The sequence below is a fragment of the Tinamus guttatus genome, unplaced genomic scaffold (genome assembly GCF_059628265.1).
Source record: "Tinamus guttatus ecotype Peru unplaced genomic scaffold, ASM5962826v1 Tinamus_guttatus_pri_ptg001442l, whole genome shotgun sequence".
Lineage (NCBI taxonomy): Eukaryota > Metazoa > Chordata > Aves > Tinamiformes > Tinamidae > Tinamus > Tinamus guttatus.
This window is the reverse complement of record NW_028289976.1, coordinates 17,611-33,649: the sequence shown is the minus strand read 5'-3', so window position 1 is coordinate 33,649 and position 16,039 is coordinate 17,611. Positions and strand designations below refer to the sequence as shown.

General features: G+C 67.6%; 1 protein-coding gene across 1 annotated transcript in view; it reads left to right on the top strand.

The window, feature by feature from the left end:
* Positions 1 to 290: 290 nt before the first annotated feature.
* LOC104569639 (filamin-A-like) overlaps positions 291 to 16,039 on the top strand; it is a 32,563-nt gene continuing 16,814 nt past the window's right edge. Inside the window, 25 exon segments of the mRNA XM_088539162.1 lie at positions 291 to 354; positions 1,541 to 1,638; positions 1,712 to 1,859; positions 2,909 to 3,027; positions 3,116 to 3,193; positions 3,902 to 4,064; positions 4,821 to 5,021; positions 6,133 to 6,270; positions 6,548 to 6,671; positions 6,760 to 6,896; positions 7,829 to 8,022; positions 8,128 to 8,241; positions 8,772 to 8,915; positions 9,026 to 9,149; positions 9,516 to 9,676; positions 9,824 to 9,914; positions 9,999 to 10,168; positions 10,268 to 10,385; positions 11,159 to 11,421; positions 12,391 to 12,789; positions 12,791 to 12,989; positions 13,407 to 13,580; positions 13,673 to 13,835; positions 14,544 to 14,708; positions 14,778 to 14,947. Coding sequence (XP_088395288.1) covers positions 291 to 354; positions 1,541 to 1,638; positions 1,712 to 1,859; positions 2,909 to 3,027; positions 3,116 to 3,193; positions 3,902 to 4,064; positions 4,821 to 5,021; positions 6,133 to 6,270; positions 6,548 to 6,671; positions 6,760 to 6,896; positions 7,829 to 8,022; positions 8,128 to 8,241; positions 8,772 to 8,915; positions 9,026 to 9,149; positions 9,516 to 9,676; positions 9,824 to 9,914; positions 9,999 to 10,168; positions 10,268 to 10,385; positions 11,159 to 11,421; positions 12,391 to 12,789; positions 12,791 to 12,989; positions 13,407 to 13,580; positions 13,673 to 13,835; positions 14,544 to 14,708; positions 14,778 to 14,947 — 3,919 coding nt within the window.

Here is a 16,039-nt window from a genome sequence, read left to right as displayed (position 1 = left end):
GGGACACGGGGACATGGGACTGGCAGAGCGGCCGCGCGCTGGGCGCGCTGGTGGACAGCTGTGCGCCCGGTGAGGGACACGGGGACACCGTGGGGACACGGGGACATGGGGACACCATGGGGACGTGGGGACGGGGACAGGGACGTGGGGACACAGGGACATGGGACTGGCAGAGCGGCCGCGCGCTGGTGGACAGCTGTGCGCCCGGTGAGGGACACGGGGACACCGTGGGGACATGGGGACGTGGGGACATGGGGACACGGGGACAGCCATGAGGACACCACGGGGACATGGGGACATGGGACTGGCAGAGCGGGCGCGCGCTGGGCGCGCTGGTGGACAGCTGTGCGCCCGGTGAGGGACACGGGGACATGGGGACACCGTGGGGACACCATGGGGACACCATGGGGACGTGGGGACATGGGGACACCATGGGGACACCATGGGGACACGGGGACAGCCATGGGGACATGGGACTGGCAGAGCGGCCACGCGCTGGGCGCGCTGGTGGACAGCTGTGCGCCCGGTGAGGGACACGGGGACACCATGGGGACACGGGGACATGGGGACAGCCATGGGGACACCATGGGGACACGGGGACAGCCATGGGGACATGGGACTGGCAGAGCGGCCACGCGCTGGGCGCGCTGGTGGACAGCTGTGCGCCCGGTGAGGGACACGGGGACATGGGGACACCATGGGGACGTGGGGACACCATGGGGACACGGGGACACCATGGGGACATGGGGACGTGGGGACATGGGGACACCATGGGGACACCATGGGGACACCATGGGGACACGGGGACATGGGACTGGCAGAGCGGCCGCGCGCTGGGCGCGCTGGTGGACAGCTGTGCGCCCAGTGAGGGACATGGGGACATGGGGACAGCCATGGGGACACGGGGACAGCCATGGGGACGTGGGGACACGGGGGTGGCCCTGGGCATGCAGGGGTGGTCTTGGGACATGGAGATAGCCATGAGGGTGGCCCTGGGATGTGGAGATGGCCCTGAAGGTGGCTCTGGGACATGGAGGTGGCTCTGAGGGTGGCCCTGGGGACGGGGAGGTGGCCCTGGGCATGCGGGGGTGGCCTTGGGACATGGAAGTGGCCCTGGGACGTGGAGATAGCCATGAGGGTGGTCCTGGGCACATGGAGGTGGCCCTGAGGGTGGCCCTGGGATGTGGAGGTGGCTCTGGGATGCGGAGGTGGCCCTGGGACATGGAGATGGCCCTGAGGGTGGCCCTGGGGCTCTGGAGGTGGCTCTAGGGGTGCTGGGGTATGCAGGGGGTGGCCCTGGGACATGGAGATGGCCCTAGGGACCCGGAGATGGCCCTGAGGGTGGCCCTGGGGACATGGAGGTGGCCCTGGGGTTGGCCCTGGGGTTGTGGAGGTGGCTCTAGGGGTGCTGGGGCATGCAGCGAGTGGCCCTGGGACATGGGACTCAGTCCTGGGGGTACCTGGGGACACGGGGGTGGCTCCGGGTGGCCTGGGGCGTCCCCGGGTGGCCCCGGGCTCACGGTGGCCGCGGTCCCCGCAGGGCTGTGCCCCGACTGGGACTCGTGGGACGCCAGCCGCCCCGTGGACAACGCGCGCGAGGCCATGCAACAGGCGGACGAGTGGCTGGGCATCCCGCAGGTGAGCGCCCGCGGCGGGCCCCGGCGTCCGGGTGTTGTCACCGGCGCCGCCCTCACCCCCCGTGTCCCCCCAGGTCATCACCCCCGAGGAGATCGTGGACCCCAACGTGGACGAGCACTCGGTCATGACCTACCTGTCGCAGTTCCCCAAGGCCAAGCTCAAGCCGGGCGCCCCCCTGCGCCCCAAGCTCAACCCCAAGAAGGCCCGAGCGTACGGCCCTGGTGAGGGACCCCGCGCCCTATAGAGACCCCTGGGCCCTATAGGAGTGCCCCGGGCCCTATAGAGATCCCCTGGGCCCTGGTGAGGGACGCCGGGCCCTATAGGAGTGCCCCGGGCCCTATAGAGACCACCAGGCCCTATAGAAGTGCCCAAGGCCCTATAGAGACCCCCAGGCCCTGGTGAGGGACGCCGGGCCCTATACAGACCACTAGGCCCTATAGGAGTGTCCGAGGCCCTATAGGAGACCCCCTGGCCCTGGTGAGGGACGCCTGGGCCCTATAGAGACCCCCCAGGCCCCATAGCAGTACCCCTGCCCCTATGGGAGCCCTCTTGATCCCCGTAGCAGTGCCCCAGGCCCTATGGGAGCTACTGGCCCTGGTGAGGGACCCTGGGCCCTATAGGGACTCCCAGGCCCTATAGGAGTGCTCCAGGCCCTGTGGGAGCTTCTGCAGTCTGTATGGGAGCCCCTGGCCCTGGTGAGGGACCCCCGGGCCCTATGGGAGCTTTTCCAGTCCATATGGGAGCCCCTGGCCCTGGTGAAGGACCCCGGGCCCTATAGAGACCCCCTGGCCCTATGGGAGCCCCCTGGATCCCCATAGCAGTGCCCCAGGCCCTATGGGAGCCTCAGGCCCTGATGAGGCGCCCCCAGGCCCTATAGGATTCCCCTTGCTCCGTACAGGAGCACCCTGGTCCCTATAGGCGCACCCTGGTCCCTATAGGCGCACCCTGGTCCCTATAGGAGCCCATCTGTGGTTCCTGGAACGTAAGCTGGTTCTTATAGGGCTGTGATTTGCTCCTCGGGGCCGTGGGGCATCCCTACAATTTCTATGGGGCCCTGTTTCTCAGAGCTCCCCATAGGTGTGGGGCAGCCCCTGCTCCCTATAGAATTTGGGGGTAGCCAGGGTGGTTCTTCCCTCCCCGCAGAGCCCAGAGGAATCCCCGGCTGTGGGGTTCTCCTCCCTTATAGACATCCCCATGGCCATAGGGCCCTATAGGGCCGCGGGGCCCTCGGCAGCCTGGGGGGGGGCTATAGGTCGCTGTGTCCCCATAGGCATCGAGCCCACGGGGAACATGGTGAAACAACGGGCGGAATTCACCGTGGAGACCATCAGCGCCGGGCAGGGTGACGTCCTGGTGTACGTGGAGGACCCGGCCGGGCACCGCGAGGAGGTGGGGATGCCCCGGGGGTCTTTGGGGGGTGTTGGGGACATTTAGGGGGTGTCAGGGGGTCTCACAGCTCTTCCCCCCCCATCACCAGGCTAAAGTGGTGCCCAACAACGACAAGAACCGGACGTTCTCCGTGTCCTACGTGCCCAAGGTGACGGGCACGCACAAGGTGGGTGCTGCGGTGACGCGACTGTCCCTCACGATGGTGAGACGGGTGTCCCTCGCTGTGGTGACACGGGTGTTGCCCTGCGGTGATGTGACTGTCCCTCACCACGGTGAGATGGGTGTTCCTCCCTGTGGTAACACGACTGTGCCTCGCCGCGGTGACACAGCTGTCCCTCACCACGGTGAGAGGGGTGTTCCTCCTGTGGTGATGCGGCTGTCCCTCACCACGGTGATGTGGGTGTCCCTCGCCATGGTGACACAGCTGTCCCTTGCCGCAGTGAGGTGGCTGTCCTTCCCCCGGTGACGCGGCTGTCCCTCACCACAGTGAGACGGGTGTTCCTCCTGTGGTGACGCGACTGTGCCTTACTGTGGTGACACAGCTGTCCCTCACCATGGTGACGCGGCTGTCCCTCCCTGCGGTGACATGGCCGTCCCTCACCATGATGACACAGCTGTCCCTCACCCCGGTGACGCGGCTGTCCCTCACCATGGTGACACGGCCGTCCCTCACTGTGGTGACGCGGCTGTCCCTCACCACGGTGACATGGCCGTCCTTTGCCATGGTGATGCAGCTGTCCCTCACCGCAGTGACACATTGTCCCTCGCCACGGTGACGCGGCTGTCCCTCACCACGGTGATGCAGCTGTCCCTTGCCGCAGTGAGGTGGCTGTCCCTCCCCACGGTGACGCGGCCGTCCCCCCGTCCCCCCCAGGTGACGGTGCTGTTCGCGGGGCAGCACATCGCCAAGAGCCCCTTCGAGGTGCAGGTCGGGCGGGCGGCCGGCGACGCCGCGCGCGTCTCGGCCCAGGGCCCCGGCCTGGAGCCCCTGGGCAACGTGGCCAACAAGAGCACCCACTTCGACATCCTCACGGCCGGTGCGGCCCGGGGGGCGCCGAGGGGCTGGGGGGTCCCGGGGGGTTTGGGAGGTCCCGGGGGGCGGGTGAGGGGTTGTTTGGGGGGGGTCTTGAGGGGTTTGGGGGGTCCCGAAGGGTTTGGGGGGTCCTGGGGGGCTGGGGGGCGATTGAGGGGTTGTTTGGGAGGGTCTTGAGGGGTTTGGGGGGTCCCGAAGGGTTTGGGGGGTCCTGAGGGGCTAAGGGGGGGGGTGAGGGTATTTTGAGGGGGGTCCTGAGGGGTCTAGGAGGGTCCTGAAGGGTTTGGGGGGCTCCTGAGGGGCTGGGGGGTGGATGAGGGGTTTTGGGGGGGGTCCAGAGGGGTTTTGGGGGGTCCTGAAGGGTTTAGGGGGGCCTGAGGGGCTGAGGGGGGTCCTGAGGGGTCTTGGAGGGTCCTGAAGGGTTTGGGGGGTCCTGGGGGGCGGTTGAGGGTATTTTTGGGAGGATCTTGAGGGGTTTGGGGGGGTCCTGAAGGGTTTGGGGGGTCCTGAGGGGTCTAGGAGGGTCCTGAAGGGTTTGGGGGGGTCCTGGGGGACTGGGGGGTGGGTGAGGGTTTTTGGGGGGGTCCTGAGGCATTTTGGGGGGTCCCAGGGAGATTTGGGTGTCGTGGAGGCCTGGGAGGGACCTGGGGTGGGTTGGAGCATTCGGAGTTTGGGGTTTTGGGGGGTGTCCTGTGATTTTTTGGGGGTGTTGCCCCCCCCAGATGCACACACGTGACCCCGTGTCCCCCCCCCCGCACAGGCGCCGGCCCCGGCGAGGTCGAGGTGACGATCACGGACCCCAGCGGGCGCCGGGGGGCCGTGGAGCCCACGCTGGAGGCCCGCGGCGACGGTAGCTACCGCTGCACCTACCGCCCCACGGCCGAGGGGCCGCACACCGTGAGCGTGGCCTTCGGCGGCGCCCCCATCCCCAAGAGCCCCTTCACCGTCAACGTGGGGCAGGGTGAGGCCGGGGCGCTCCGTCCTCCTGTCACCCTGACTCGGGGGTCTCTGTCCTCCTGTCACCCTGACTTGAGGGTCTCTGTGTCGCCCTGACTTGGGGGTCTCTGTTCTCCTGTCACCGTGACTTGGGGGTCTCTGTGTCACCCTGACTTCAGGGTCTCTGTGTCACTCTGTCTTGGGAGTCTCGGTCCTTCTGTCACCCTGACTCAGGGGTTTCTGTCCTCTTTTCACCCTGACTCGGGGATCTCTGTGTCACCCTGACTTGGCGGTCTCCGTCCTCCTGTCACCCTGACTCGGGGGTCTCTGTGTCGCCCTGACTTGGGGGTCTCTGTCCTCCTGGAATCCTGACTTGGGGGTATCTGTGTCACCGTGACTTGGGGGTGTCTGTTGTCCAGTCTCCCTGACGTGAGGGTCTCTGTGTCACCCTAACTTGAGGGTCTCTGTGTCACTCTGTCTTGGGAGTCTCCGTCCTCCTGGAATCCTGGCTCGGGGGTCTCTGTGTCACCCTGACTCGGGGGTCTCTGTGTCACCGTGACTCGGGGTGTCTCTGTCCTCCTGCCCCCCAACTCAGGGGGTCTCTGTCCTTTCCAGGTCTCTGCGCTTCCGCCCCCCCCTCGGGGGGGTCTTTCTGCTTCTGCCCCCCCCCTCGGGGGGGGTCTGTGCTTCTGCCCCCCCCCTCGGGCCTGGGGGGGTCCTGTCGCTGCGAGGGGGGGTCTCGCCCTCCCCCCCGGCTCCGCTCTGTCTCTCTCCGCCTGTCCTGCTCCTTCTGCCCGGCTGTCCGGGAAGCGCCGCGGGTGACACCTTCACGGTACAGGGGGCGGGGGGTGACCGGGGTGGGGGTGTTGGGGCGCTCCCGGACGCCTGGGCCCCTCCGCACGCAGGGCGGGTGCTCCTGGGTGCCAGGGTCCCTCCCCAAGGCGGGGGGCGGTTCTTGGGGGTCCCCCCTTCCCCACCCGGACGCCTGGGCCCCTCACGTCCCCCCGGGTCCATCTCTTGCCCCCAGCGTTTACCCCCACAGGGTGGGTTGGGGGTGAGGATGGCTGGGGGGGGGGGGGACACCTTCCCAGACACCCGGTCCCCCCCCCCGCTGACACGTTGTCCCCCCGCCGCAGCCTGTAACCCGTCCGCCTGTCGCGCCGTGGGCCGGGGGCTGCAGCCCAAGGGGCTGCGGGTGAAGGAGGTGGCCGATTTCAAGGTGTTCACCAAGGGCGCTGGCAGCGGCGAGCTCAAGGTCGCCGTCAAGGGCCCCAGTGAGTCCCGGGGGGGGACACGGACACGCCGGGGGGTGGGACAGACCCCCGGGGGTCACCCTTGGGGGTGACAAGTGGTGGGGGGGGTTGTGGGTTCTTGGGGGGTGACGGGGACTTGGCGGTATCCGGGGGGCAGCGCTGTGGGTTTGGGGGTCAGGAGGTGTCCGAGGGGGGTCCCTGTAGGTTTTGGGGTGGGGGGCGTCTGGGGGGGGGTCCCTGTGTGTTTTGGGGCAGGGGGTCCCCAGCGCTTTGGGCCCCCCCTGACTTGTCCCCGCAGAGGGCGCCGAGAGCGTCAAGCAGAAAGACCTGGGCGACGGTACCTTCGCCTGTGAGTACCTCCCGACGGTACCGGGGACCTACACCGTGACGGTGACGTGGGGCGGACAGCACATCCCGCGCAGGTGAGCGCCGGGGGTTCCTGCGTCCCCGACACCCCGTGGGGCACAGCCCTTCGGTCGGGGTGTTGCCGTGACCCCCGTGTCCCCCCAGCCCCTTCGAGGTGAAGGTGTCACCCGAGAGCGGCAGTCAGAAGGTCCGGGCCTGGGGGCCGGGCCTGGAGGGCGGCGTCGTGGGCAAGTCGGCCGACTTCGTGGTGGAGGCCGTGGGCGACGACGTGGGCACCCTCGGTGAGACGGGGGGGACAACGCGAATGGGGGTCACGGGGTGCCGGGGGGGTGTCACGGGGGCGGCTTTGCGGGTGTCACAGGGTGGCTTTGGGGTGTCACATGGCAGCTTTGGGGTGTCACGGTGTGTTTTTGGGTGTCACGGGGTGGCATTGAGGTGTCACAGGGCAATTTTGAGGTGTCACCCTGGCAGTTTTGAGGTGTCACGGGGCAGTTTTGGGTGTCACGGGCAATTTTGAGGTGTCACGGGGTGGCTTTGCGGGTGTCACGGGGTGGCTTTGGGGTGTCATGGGCAATTTTGGGGTGTCACGGGGGCGGCTTTGCGGGTGTCACAGGGTGTTTTTGGGGTGTCATGGGATGGCACTGAGGTGTCACAGGGCAGCTTTGGGTGTCACAGGGGCAATTTTGAGGTGTCACGGGGCAATTTTGGGGTGTCACGGGGCGGCTTTGGGGGTGTCACGGGGGCAGTTCTGGGGGTGTCACGGGGTGTTTTTGGGGTGTCACATGGCAGCTTTGGGGTGTCATGGGCAATTTTGGGGTGTCATGGGGTGGCTTTGGGGTGTCCCAGGGGAGCTTTGGGTGTCACAGGGACAATTTTGAGGTGTCATGGGGCAGCTTTGGGGTGTCACAGGCAGCTTTGGGGTGTCATGGGCAATTTTGGGGTGTCATGGGGCGGCTTTGGGGTGTCACAGAAGCAGTTTTGGGGTGTCATGGGTGGCTTTCGGGTGTCACCTGGCAGTCGGGGGCATCCCGAGGTGTTTGGGGACATCCCGGGGGGTCTTGGGGCCCCATGTGCCCCATCGGCCTCAGCAACCCCCCGAGGGAGCCGCGCGGCGCCCGGGGGAGCGTCCGCGTCACCGGGGGCATTTTCAGGTGTCCCCAAACCCAAAACCACCGCCATTTTTTTCATTTTTTTCTCTTTTTCCCCCAAAAAGGCTTCTCGGTGGAGGGCCCGTCGCAGGCCAAGATCGAGTGCGACGACCGCGGCGACGGCTCGTGCGACGTGCGCTACTGGCCGCAGGAGCCGGGCGCCTACGCGGTGCACGTGCTGTGCGACAACGAGGACATCGCGCGCAGCCCCTTCATGGCCGACATCCGCCCCGCGGCCCGCGACTCCTTCCCGGAGAAGGTGCCGCTTTTCCCGGCCCCCCTTTTCCCGGCCCGGACGCCGGGGCCCTCCCGCCGCCCCCGGCCCGGCCCGGACGCCGGGGCCCTCACGCCGCCCCGTCCGCAGGTCAAGGCGCAGGGCCCCGGCCTGGAGAAGAGCGGTGTCGCTGTCAACCGGCCGGCCGAGTTCACCGTGGACGCGCGGAGCGGCGGCAAGGGGCCGCTCAAGGTGCAGGTGCAGGTGAGTGGGGGCTTTGGGGGTGTCACGGGGCGGTTTGGGGGTGTCACGGGGCATTTTCGGGGGTGTCATGGGGCATTCTCGGGGTGTCACGGGGCATTCTCGGGGTGTCACAGGGTGTTTTTGAGGTCTCGCAGGGCGGTTCTGGGGGGTGTCATGGGGTGTTGCAGGGCATTTTTGAGGTTTTGTGGGGTGGTTTTGGGGGGTGTCACAGGGCGGTTTTGGGGGGTGTCACAAGGCGGTTTTGGGGGTGTCATAGGGTGTTTTTGAGGTTTCGCAGGGCAGTTTTGGGGGTGTCACGGGGTGTTTCTGGGGGTGTCACGGGGCGTTTTTGAGGTTTCACAGGGTGTTTTTGGGGTGCCGCGGGGAGGTTTGGGGTGTCACTGAGCAGCCTGTGGCACCCCGGGGTGTTTGGGGGCACCTCAGGGTGTTTGGGGCACCCCGGGGGTCTCGGGGCCCCGTTTGGTGATGCCGGGGTTTGGAGGGGGGTCACGCTGGCTGTTGGGGTGTAACCCCCCTTGTCCCCCCCCCAGGACGCGGAGGGCCACCCCGTGGACGTGGCGGTCAAGGACAACGGCAACGGCACCTACAGCTGCTCCTACGTCCCCAAGAAGCCCCTCAAACACACGGCCCTGCTGTCCTGGGGGGGCGTCAACATCCCCCAGAGCCCCTACAGGGTGAGGGGGACGAACACCCGACCCGGCTCCCCTCCGTGCGGGTGTTCGGAGGCCCCGGACGCCTGGGCCCCCGCAGGGGGCGGGGTCAAGCCTGTCCCCCCGCGCTGCAGGTGAACGTGGGGGCCGGCAGCCACCCCCACAAGGTGAAGGTGTCGGGGCCCGGCGTGGCCAAGACGGGGCTCAAGGCCCACGAGCCCACGTACTTCACCGTGGACTGCAGCGAGGCCGGCCAGGGTGAGCGCGCCGTGGGGCGGGGGCGTCTGTGGGGTGGGCAGGGGCACTTATGGGGCAGGCAGGGGCACCTATGGGGCGGGCAGGGGCGTCTATGGGGCGGGTAGGGGCACTTATGGGGCAGGCAGGGGCACCTGTGGGGCAGAGAGGGGCACCCAGAGGTTTTGAGGGGCTCCAGGCAGGTTTGGGAGCTTCCCAGGTGCTGGGAGGGAGGCAGAAACAGGCAGATTGGGGGGTGTCAGGGTGTTGGGGAGGGTGTTGGGGGCTGTCAGGGTGTTGGGGAGGGTGTCAGGGTGTTGGGGGGGGTGTCAGGGTGTTGGAGGGTGTTCTCTTGGGCAGGGGGTGTTGCTGACACCGTGTCCCCCCCAGGCAACGTGAGCATCGGCATCAAGTGCGCCCCGGGGGTGGTGGGTCCCGCCGAGGCCGACATCGACTTCGACATCATCCGCAACGACAACGACACCTTCACCGTGCGCTACACCCCGGGCGGCCCCGGCGCCTACACCATCATGGTGCTGTTCGCCGACCAGGTGTGCCCGGGACGGGGGTATCTGGGGACGGGGGTATCCCAGGATGGGGGTATCCTGGGACGGGGGTATCCCCAGGACGGGGGTATCCCGGGATGCGGGGGTTGCGTTTTGGGGGTCCAGGGCTGATTTCGGGTGTCCCCCTCCCAGGCCACCCCCACCAGCCCCATCCGGATCAAGGTGGATCCAGCGCACGACGCCAGCAAGGTGAAGGCCGAGGGTCCCGGCGTCAGCCGCTCCGGTGAGTGGTTTTGGGGGGCGCCCCCCCCCCGTCCCCGGCCGGGGTTTCGGGGTCCCCCCGGTGACGCCGCCGGTGCCGCCGCAGGGGTGGAGCTGGGGAAGCCGACGCACTTCACGGTGAACGCCAAGGCCGGGGGCCGGGCGCCGCTGGACGTGCAGGTGACGGGGCCCGGCAAGGGCGACGCGGTGCGCGACCTGGAGCTCATCGACAACCACGACGGCACGCACACCGTCAAGTACACCCCGCTGCAGCAGGTGAGCGCGACGCCGCGCCGCGACACCCCAACGCGACACCCCACCGCAACACCCCAACGGGGGGGCCCGCGCGCTCACCGTCCGCCCCCCGTCCCGCAGGGGAACCTGGGGGTCGCGGTGACGTACGGGGGCGACCACATCCCCAAAAGCCCCTTCACCGTCGGCGTCGCCCCCGGCGTCGACCTCAGCAAGATCAAGATCTCCGGCCTGGACGACAGTACGGCCCGGGGGGGGGCAAAGGGGGGGTCCGGTTGGGATGGGGGGGCTGTTAGGGTGGGTCCTGGGGGGGCAGTTTGGATCCCTCCTTTGACATGGGAGTTTGGGGACATTGTGGGGGGGGATTAGGATGGGGGGGGCATTGGAATGAGGGGGGCGGGGGGGTTGGGTTGGGGGGTGTCACATTGGGGGGGTCATTGGAATGAGGGGGGCGGGGGGGTTGGTTTGGGGGGTGTCACATTGGGGGGGTCATTGGAATGAGGGGGGTGTGGGGGGGGTTGGGTTGGGGGGTGTCACATTGTGGGGGGGGGCTGTGGGAAGGGGAGGGAATGGGAGCAGCTGGGGGTCCCTTTGGGGGCAGATGGGGGAAATGGGGGCACTTGGGGGGGTCTCCCTTGGGTCTCCCCCCAATAGCGGCTCCCCCCATCCTGGGCGTCCCCTTTGGGGGCAGTTTGGGGGAAATGGGGGCACCTGGCGGGGGGGGTCTCCCATGGGTCTCCCCCGTCCCGGTGTCCCCTTTGGGGGCAGTTTGGGGGGGGTCTCCCTTGGGTCTCCCCCCATAGCAGCTCCCCCATCCCGGTGTCCCCTTCGGGGGCAGTTGAGGGGTCTCCCATGGGTCTCCCTTGGGTCCCCCCGTCCCGTTATCCCCTCGGGGGGCAGTTTGGGGCAGTTGGGGGGTCTCCCTTGGGTCTCCCTTGGGTCCCCCCGTCCCGGTGTCCCCTCGGGGGGCAGTTCGGGTCTCCCCCTCACCCCCTGTCCCCCCCATGTCCCCAGAGCTGGAGGTGGGCAAGGAGCAGGAGGTGACGGTGAAGACCAAGGGCGCCGGGGGCCAGGGCAAGGTGGGCGCGCGGGTGACGGGCCCGGGGCGCCGCGCGCTGCCCGCGCACGTGGAGGCGGCGCCGGGCGCCGAGCGGAGCGTCGTGCGCTTCGTGCCCCGCGACGAGGGGCCCCACGAGGTCGAGGTCACCTACGACGGCCTCCCCGTGCCCGGCAGCCCCTTCCCGGTGGAGGCCGTGCCGGCCCCGGACCCCTCCAAGGTGGGTGCCCCCCAAAACTGCCCCTTTCTGCCCCCAGGAACTGCCCCTTTCTGCCCCCCAAAACTGCCCCCTTTCACTCCAGAAACTGCCCCTTTCTGCCCCCTAAACACTGCCCCTTTCTGCCCACCAAAACTGCCCCTTTCTGCCCCCCAAAACTGCCCCGTTCTCACCCCAGAAACTGCCCCGTTCTGCACCCCAAAACTGCCCCTCTCTGCCCCAAAAGCTGCCCTGTTCTGCCCCCCAAAACTGCCCCGTTCTGCCCCCCAAAAACCGCCCTGTCCTCACCCCAGAAACTGCCCCGTCCTCACCCCAAAAACCGCCCCTTTTCACCCCAGAAACTGCCCCGTTCTCACCCCAAAAACTGCCCCTATCTGCCCCCCAAAGACTGCCCCTTTCTGCCCCAAAATGGCCCTGTTCTCACCCCAGAAGCTGCCCCTTTCTGCTCCCCAAAACTGCCCCTTTCTGCCCCCCAAACACTGCCTCTTTCTGCCCCAAAACGGCCCCGTTCTCACCCCAGAAACTGCCCCTTTCTCCCCCCCAAGACTGCCCCGTTCTCCCCCCAAAGACTGCCCTGTTCTCACCCCAGAAACTGCCATTTTCTCCCCCCAAACTGCCCCTTTCTCCCCCAAACCTCTCCTCTCTCCCCCCAGAACTGCCCCCCTTTCACCCTCAAACTGCCCCTATCCTCACACTGGAGTCCCCAGTAAAGGGGGTTCCTCATTAGCCGGTCCCTGCTGTTAGGGGTCCTCAGTAAGGGGGTCCCCGGTGCCAAGGGGGGGCTCCCTGGTACTGGGGGGGGGGGTCCCGGTGCCAAGGGGGGGTCCCCAATAAGGGGGTCCCCGGTTCTGGGGGTCCCTGGTGTTGGGGGTCCCCAATAAGGGGGTCCCCGGTGCTGGGGGGGGGTCCCCGGTGCCGGGGGGTTCCCACCACGCAGCCCGTGACCCCCCGTTCGTCCCGTCCCCCCCCCAGGTTCGGGCCTACGGGCCGGGGCTGCAGGGCGGCCTGGCCGGGGTCCCGGCGCCCTTCACCATCGACACCAAGGGCGCCGGCACCGGCGGGCTGGGCCTCACCGTGGAGGGCCCGTGCGAGGCCAAGATCGAGTGCCTGGACAACGGCGACGGCACCTGCGCCGTGTCCTACCTGCCCACGGAGCCCGGCGACTACAACATCAACATCCTGTTCGCGGGCGCCCACGTGCCGGGCTCGCCGTTCCGCGCGCCGGTGCGCGCGCCCTTCGACGCCTCCAAGGTGACGTGTTCGGGGCCGGGGCTGGAGGGCGCCACGGCGGGACAGCCGGGCCACTTCCGCGTGGACTGCAGCCGCGCCGGCACGGCCGAGCTCACCATCGGCATCGCGTCGGACGCGGGCCGCGCGCGCCGAGGTGCGCGTGGAGGACAACGGCGACGGCACCTACACCATCGCCTACACGCCGCTCAGCCCCGGCGTCTACACCATCACGGTGGAGTACGGCGGGCAGCCCGTGCCCCACTTCCCCAGCAAGGTCCGCGTGGAGCCGGCGCTCGACACGGCCGGCGTCAAGGTCTACGGGCCCGGCGTGGAGGGCAAGGGTGCGTCGGCGGCGGCCGGGGCGCCCGCTCACGGGGTCCTTTGTCACCCGCGCGCGGGTGTCTTCCTCTCACGGGGTCCTTTGTCACCCACACGCGGGGTGTTCTCTGCTCACGGGGTCCTTTGTCACCCGCGCGCGTGCGGCACCCGCTCACGGGGTCCTTTGTCACCCGCGCATGGGTGTCTCCCGCTCACGGGGTCCTTTGTCACCCACGCGCAGCTGTTTTCTGCTCACGGAGTCCTTTGTCACCCGCGTGCGGGTGTTTTCCACTCACGGGGTCCTTTGTCACCCGCGCGCGGGTGTCTCCCGCTCACGGGGTCCTTTGTCACCCGCGCGCCCGGCTCCCACTCATGGGGTCTTTTGTCACCCACGGCGCGGGTGTCTTCCGCTCACGGGGTCCTTTGTCACCCGCGTGCAGGTGTCTTCCGGGAGGCGGTGACAGAGTTCGACGTGGACGCACGGGCGCTGAGCAAGAGCGGCGGCCCCCACGTGAAGACCCGCGTGTGCAACCCGTCCGGAAACGTCACCGAGAGCTTCGTGGAGGACCGCGGCGACGGCACCTACCACGTGGAGTACACCCCCTATGAGGAGGGTGAGGCGGCGCCGCTCTTCCCGGCCTCGCCGGGGGCCGCTCGCGGTGTTGTCACACCCGCCCTGTGTGTGTGTGTGTTTGTCACCCGCCAGGGGTGCACGCGGTGGAGGTCACCTACGGCGGCAGCCCCGTGCCCCACAGCCCCTTCCGCGTCCCCGTCACCGAGGGCTGCGACCCGGCCCGCGTGCGCGTGCACGGCCCCGGCATCCAGAGCGGCACCACCAACCAGCCCAACAAGTTCACGGTGGAGACGCGGTGAGGACCCCCGGACACCCCCCGAACACCCCTCCGGACACCCCCGGACACCCCCGGCCCTTCAGTCCTTCCCCCTCTATGACTGAAGACCCCCCAGGCCCCCCAGTTCCCTTCCTGGTCTCCCCACGCTCCCCTCAGCCTCCAGTTTTCCCCTTGCGGCCTCCAAATCCCCTCAGCTTGGCCTGAAATCCTCCCCCCGGGAGCCCCAAATGTCCCTTCACAGCTTAACCCCCCTAAAGCACATCCAAATCCCCAAATCTCCCTCCTCAAATCCCTTTTTCCTCCCCAAATCCCATTTTCTCCCTCTCAAATCCCATTTTTCCTCCCCAAAGCCCCTTTTTACCCCTCAAATCCCATTTTGCTGCCCCAAATCCCCCTTTCACCCCTCAAATCCATTTTGCTGCCCCAAATCCCCCTTTCACCCCTCAAATCCCATTTTGCTGCCCCAAATCCCCCTTTCACCCCTCAGATCCCATTTTCCTGCCCCAAATCCCCTTTTCACCCCTCAAATCCCATTTTCCTACCAGAATCCCCTTTTCACCCCTCAAATCCCATTTTTCCTGCCCCGAATCCCCTTTTCACCCCTCAAATCCCGAATTTCTCCCCTCAAGTATCTCCCAAACCTCCCTGGGCGCCGCCTCGTCCCGTTTTGAGGCTGTTTTTTAGGGCCCGGTGGCTTTGGGGTGACCCCCCCTTCCCTTCCCGCAGCGGCGCCGGCACCGGCGGCCTCGGCCTGGCCGTGGAGGGCCCCTCGGAGGCCAAGATGTCCTGCACGGACAACAAGGACGGCAGCTGCTCCGTGGAGTACGTGCCCTACGAGCCGGGCACCTACAGCCTCAACGTCACCTACGGCGGCCACCAGGTCCCCGGTGAGCGGCCGGGCCGGCTTCGGGGGGGCGCTTTGTGGGGTGCCGGGCGCTCACGGTCCCCGTCCCTGCGCAGGGAGCCCTTCAAGGTGCCGGTCACGGACGTGGTGGACTCGTCCAAGGTGAAGTGCGCGGGGCCGGGGCTCACGCCGGGCGCCGTGCGCGCCAACGTGCCGCAGACCTTCACCGTGGACACCAGCAAGGCCGGCGTCGCCCCCCTCGACGTCAAGGTGCAGGGGCCCAAAGGTGGGTGCGGGGGGGGGGTCCCCTCGTCTGGGGGCGTCTCAGGGTGCCGGGGGGCTCCGGGTGTCCCCATAGGGGGTTCTATAGGGTCCCAGTGGGTGCTGCGAGGCCTCGGGGTGGTTTGGGGTCCTACAAGGGGGGTTTGGGGTGCTCCGTGGGTCCTGCAGGCTCTTAGGGTGCCCTGTGGGGTTGTTGAGAGGGTCTCGGGACACCCATGGGGTGCTATAGGGTCCCAGGATACCAGGTGCATCAATACAGGGGGGTCTCGGAGTGCCCAAGGGTCTTGCAGGCTCTTGGGGTGCCCTACGGAGTGTAGGGGATCTTGGGGTGCCCCAGGAGCTCACAGGGTCCCTATAGGTATCATGGGGGATTCAGGGCCACCTGTGGGACACTCTAGTGTGTCCTGGTGCCGTAGAACCTCTTGGGACAGTCCATAGGGTCTCACGGCACCCCATCAGGGTGCTCTAGGAGGGTGTAGGGGTCTCCCATAGGGTGCTATAGGGTCTCAGGATGCCCCATAGGGTGCTCTAGGAGGGTGTAGGGGTCTCCCATAGGGTGCTATAGGGTCTCAGGATGCCCCATAGTGTGCTCTAGGAGGGTGTAGGGGTCTCCCACAGGGTGCTATAGGGTCTCAGGATGCCCCATAGGCTGCTCTAGGAGGGTGTAGGGGGTCACCCATAGGGTGCTATAGGGTCTCAGGATACCCCATAGGGTGCCCCTAGGAGGGCCTAGGGGTCTCCCACAGGGTGCTATAGGGTCTTGGGATACCCCATAGGGTGCCCTAGGAGGGCCTGGGGGTCTCCCACAGGGTGCTATAGGGTCTCGGATACCCCATAGGGTGCTCTAGGAGGGTCTGGGGGTCTCCCACAGGGTGCTATAGGGTTTCAGGATACCCCACAGGGTGCTATAGGGTCTCAGGATGCCCCATAGGGTGCTCTAGGAGGGTGTAGGGGTCTCCCACAGGGTGCTATAGGGTCTCAGGATACCCCATAGGGTGCCCTAGGAGGGTGTAGGGTCTCCCATAGGGTGCTATAGGGTCTCAGGATGCCCCACAGGGTGCTATAGGGTCTCGGGATACCCCATAGGCTGCTCTAG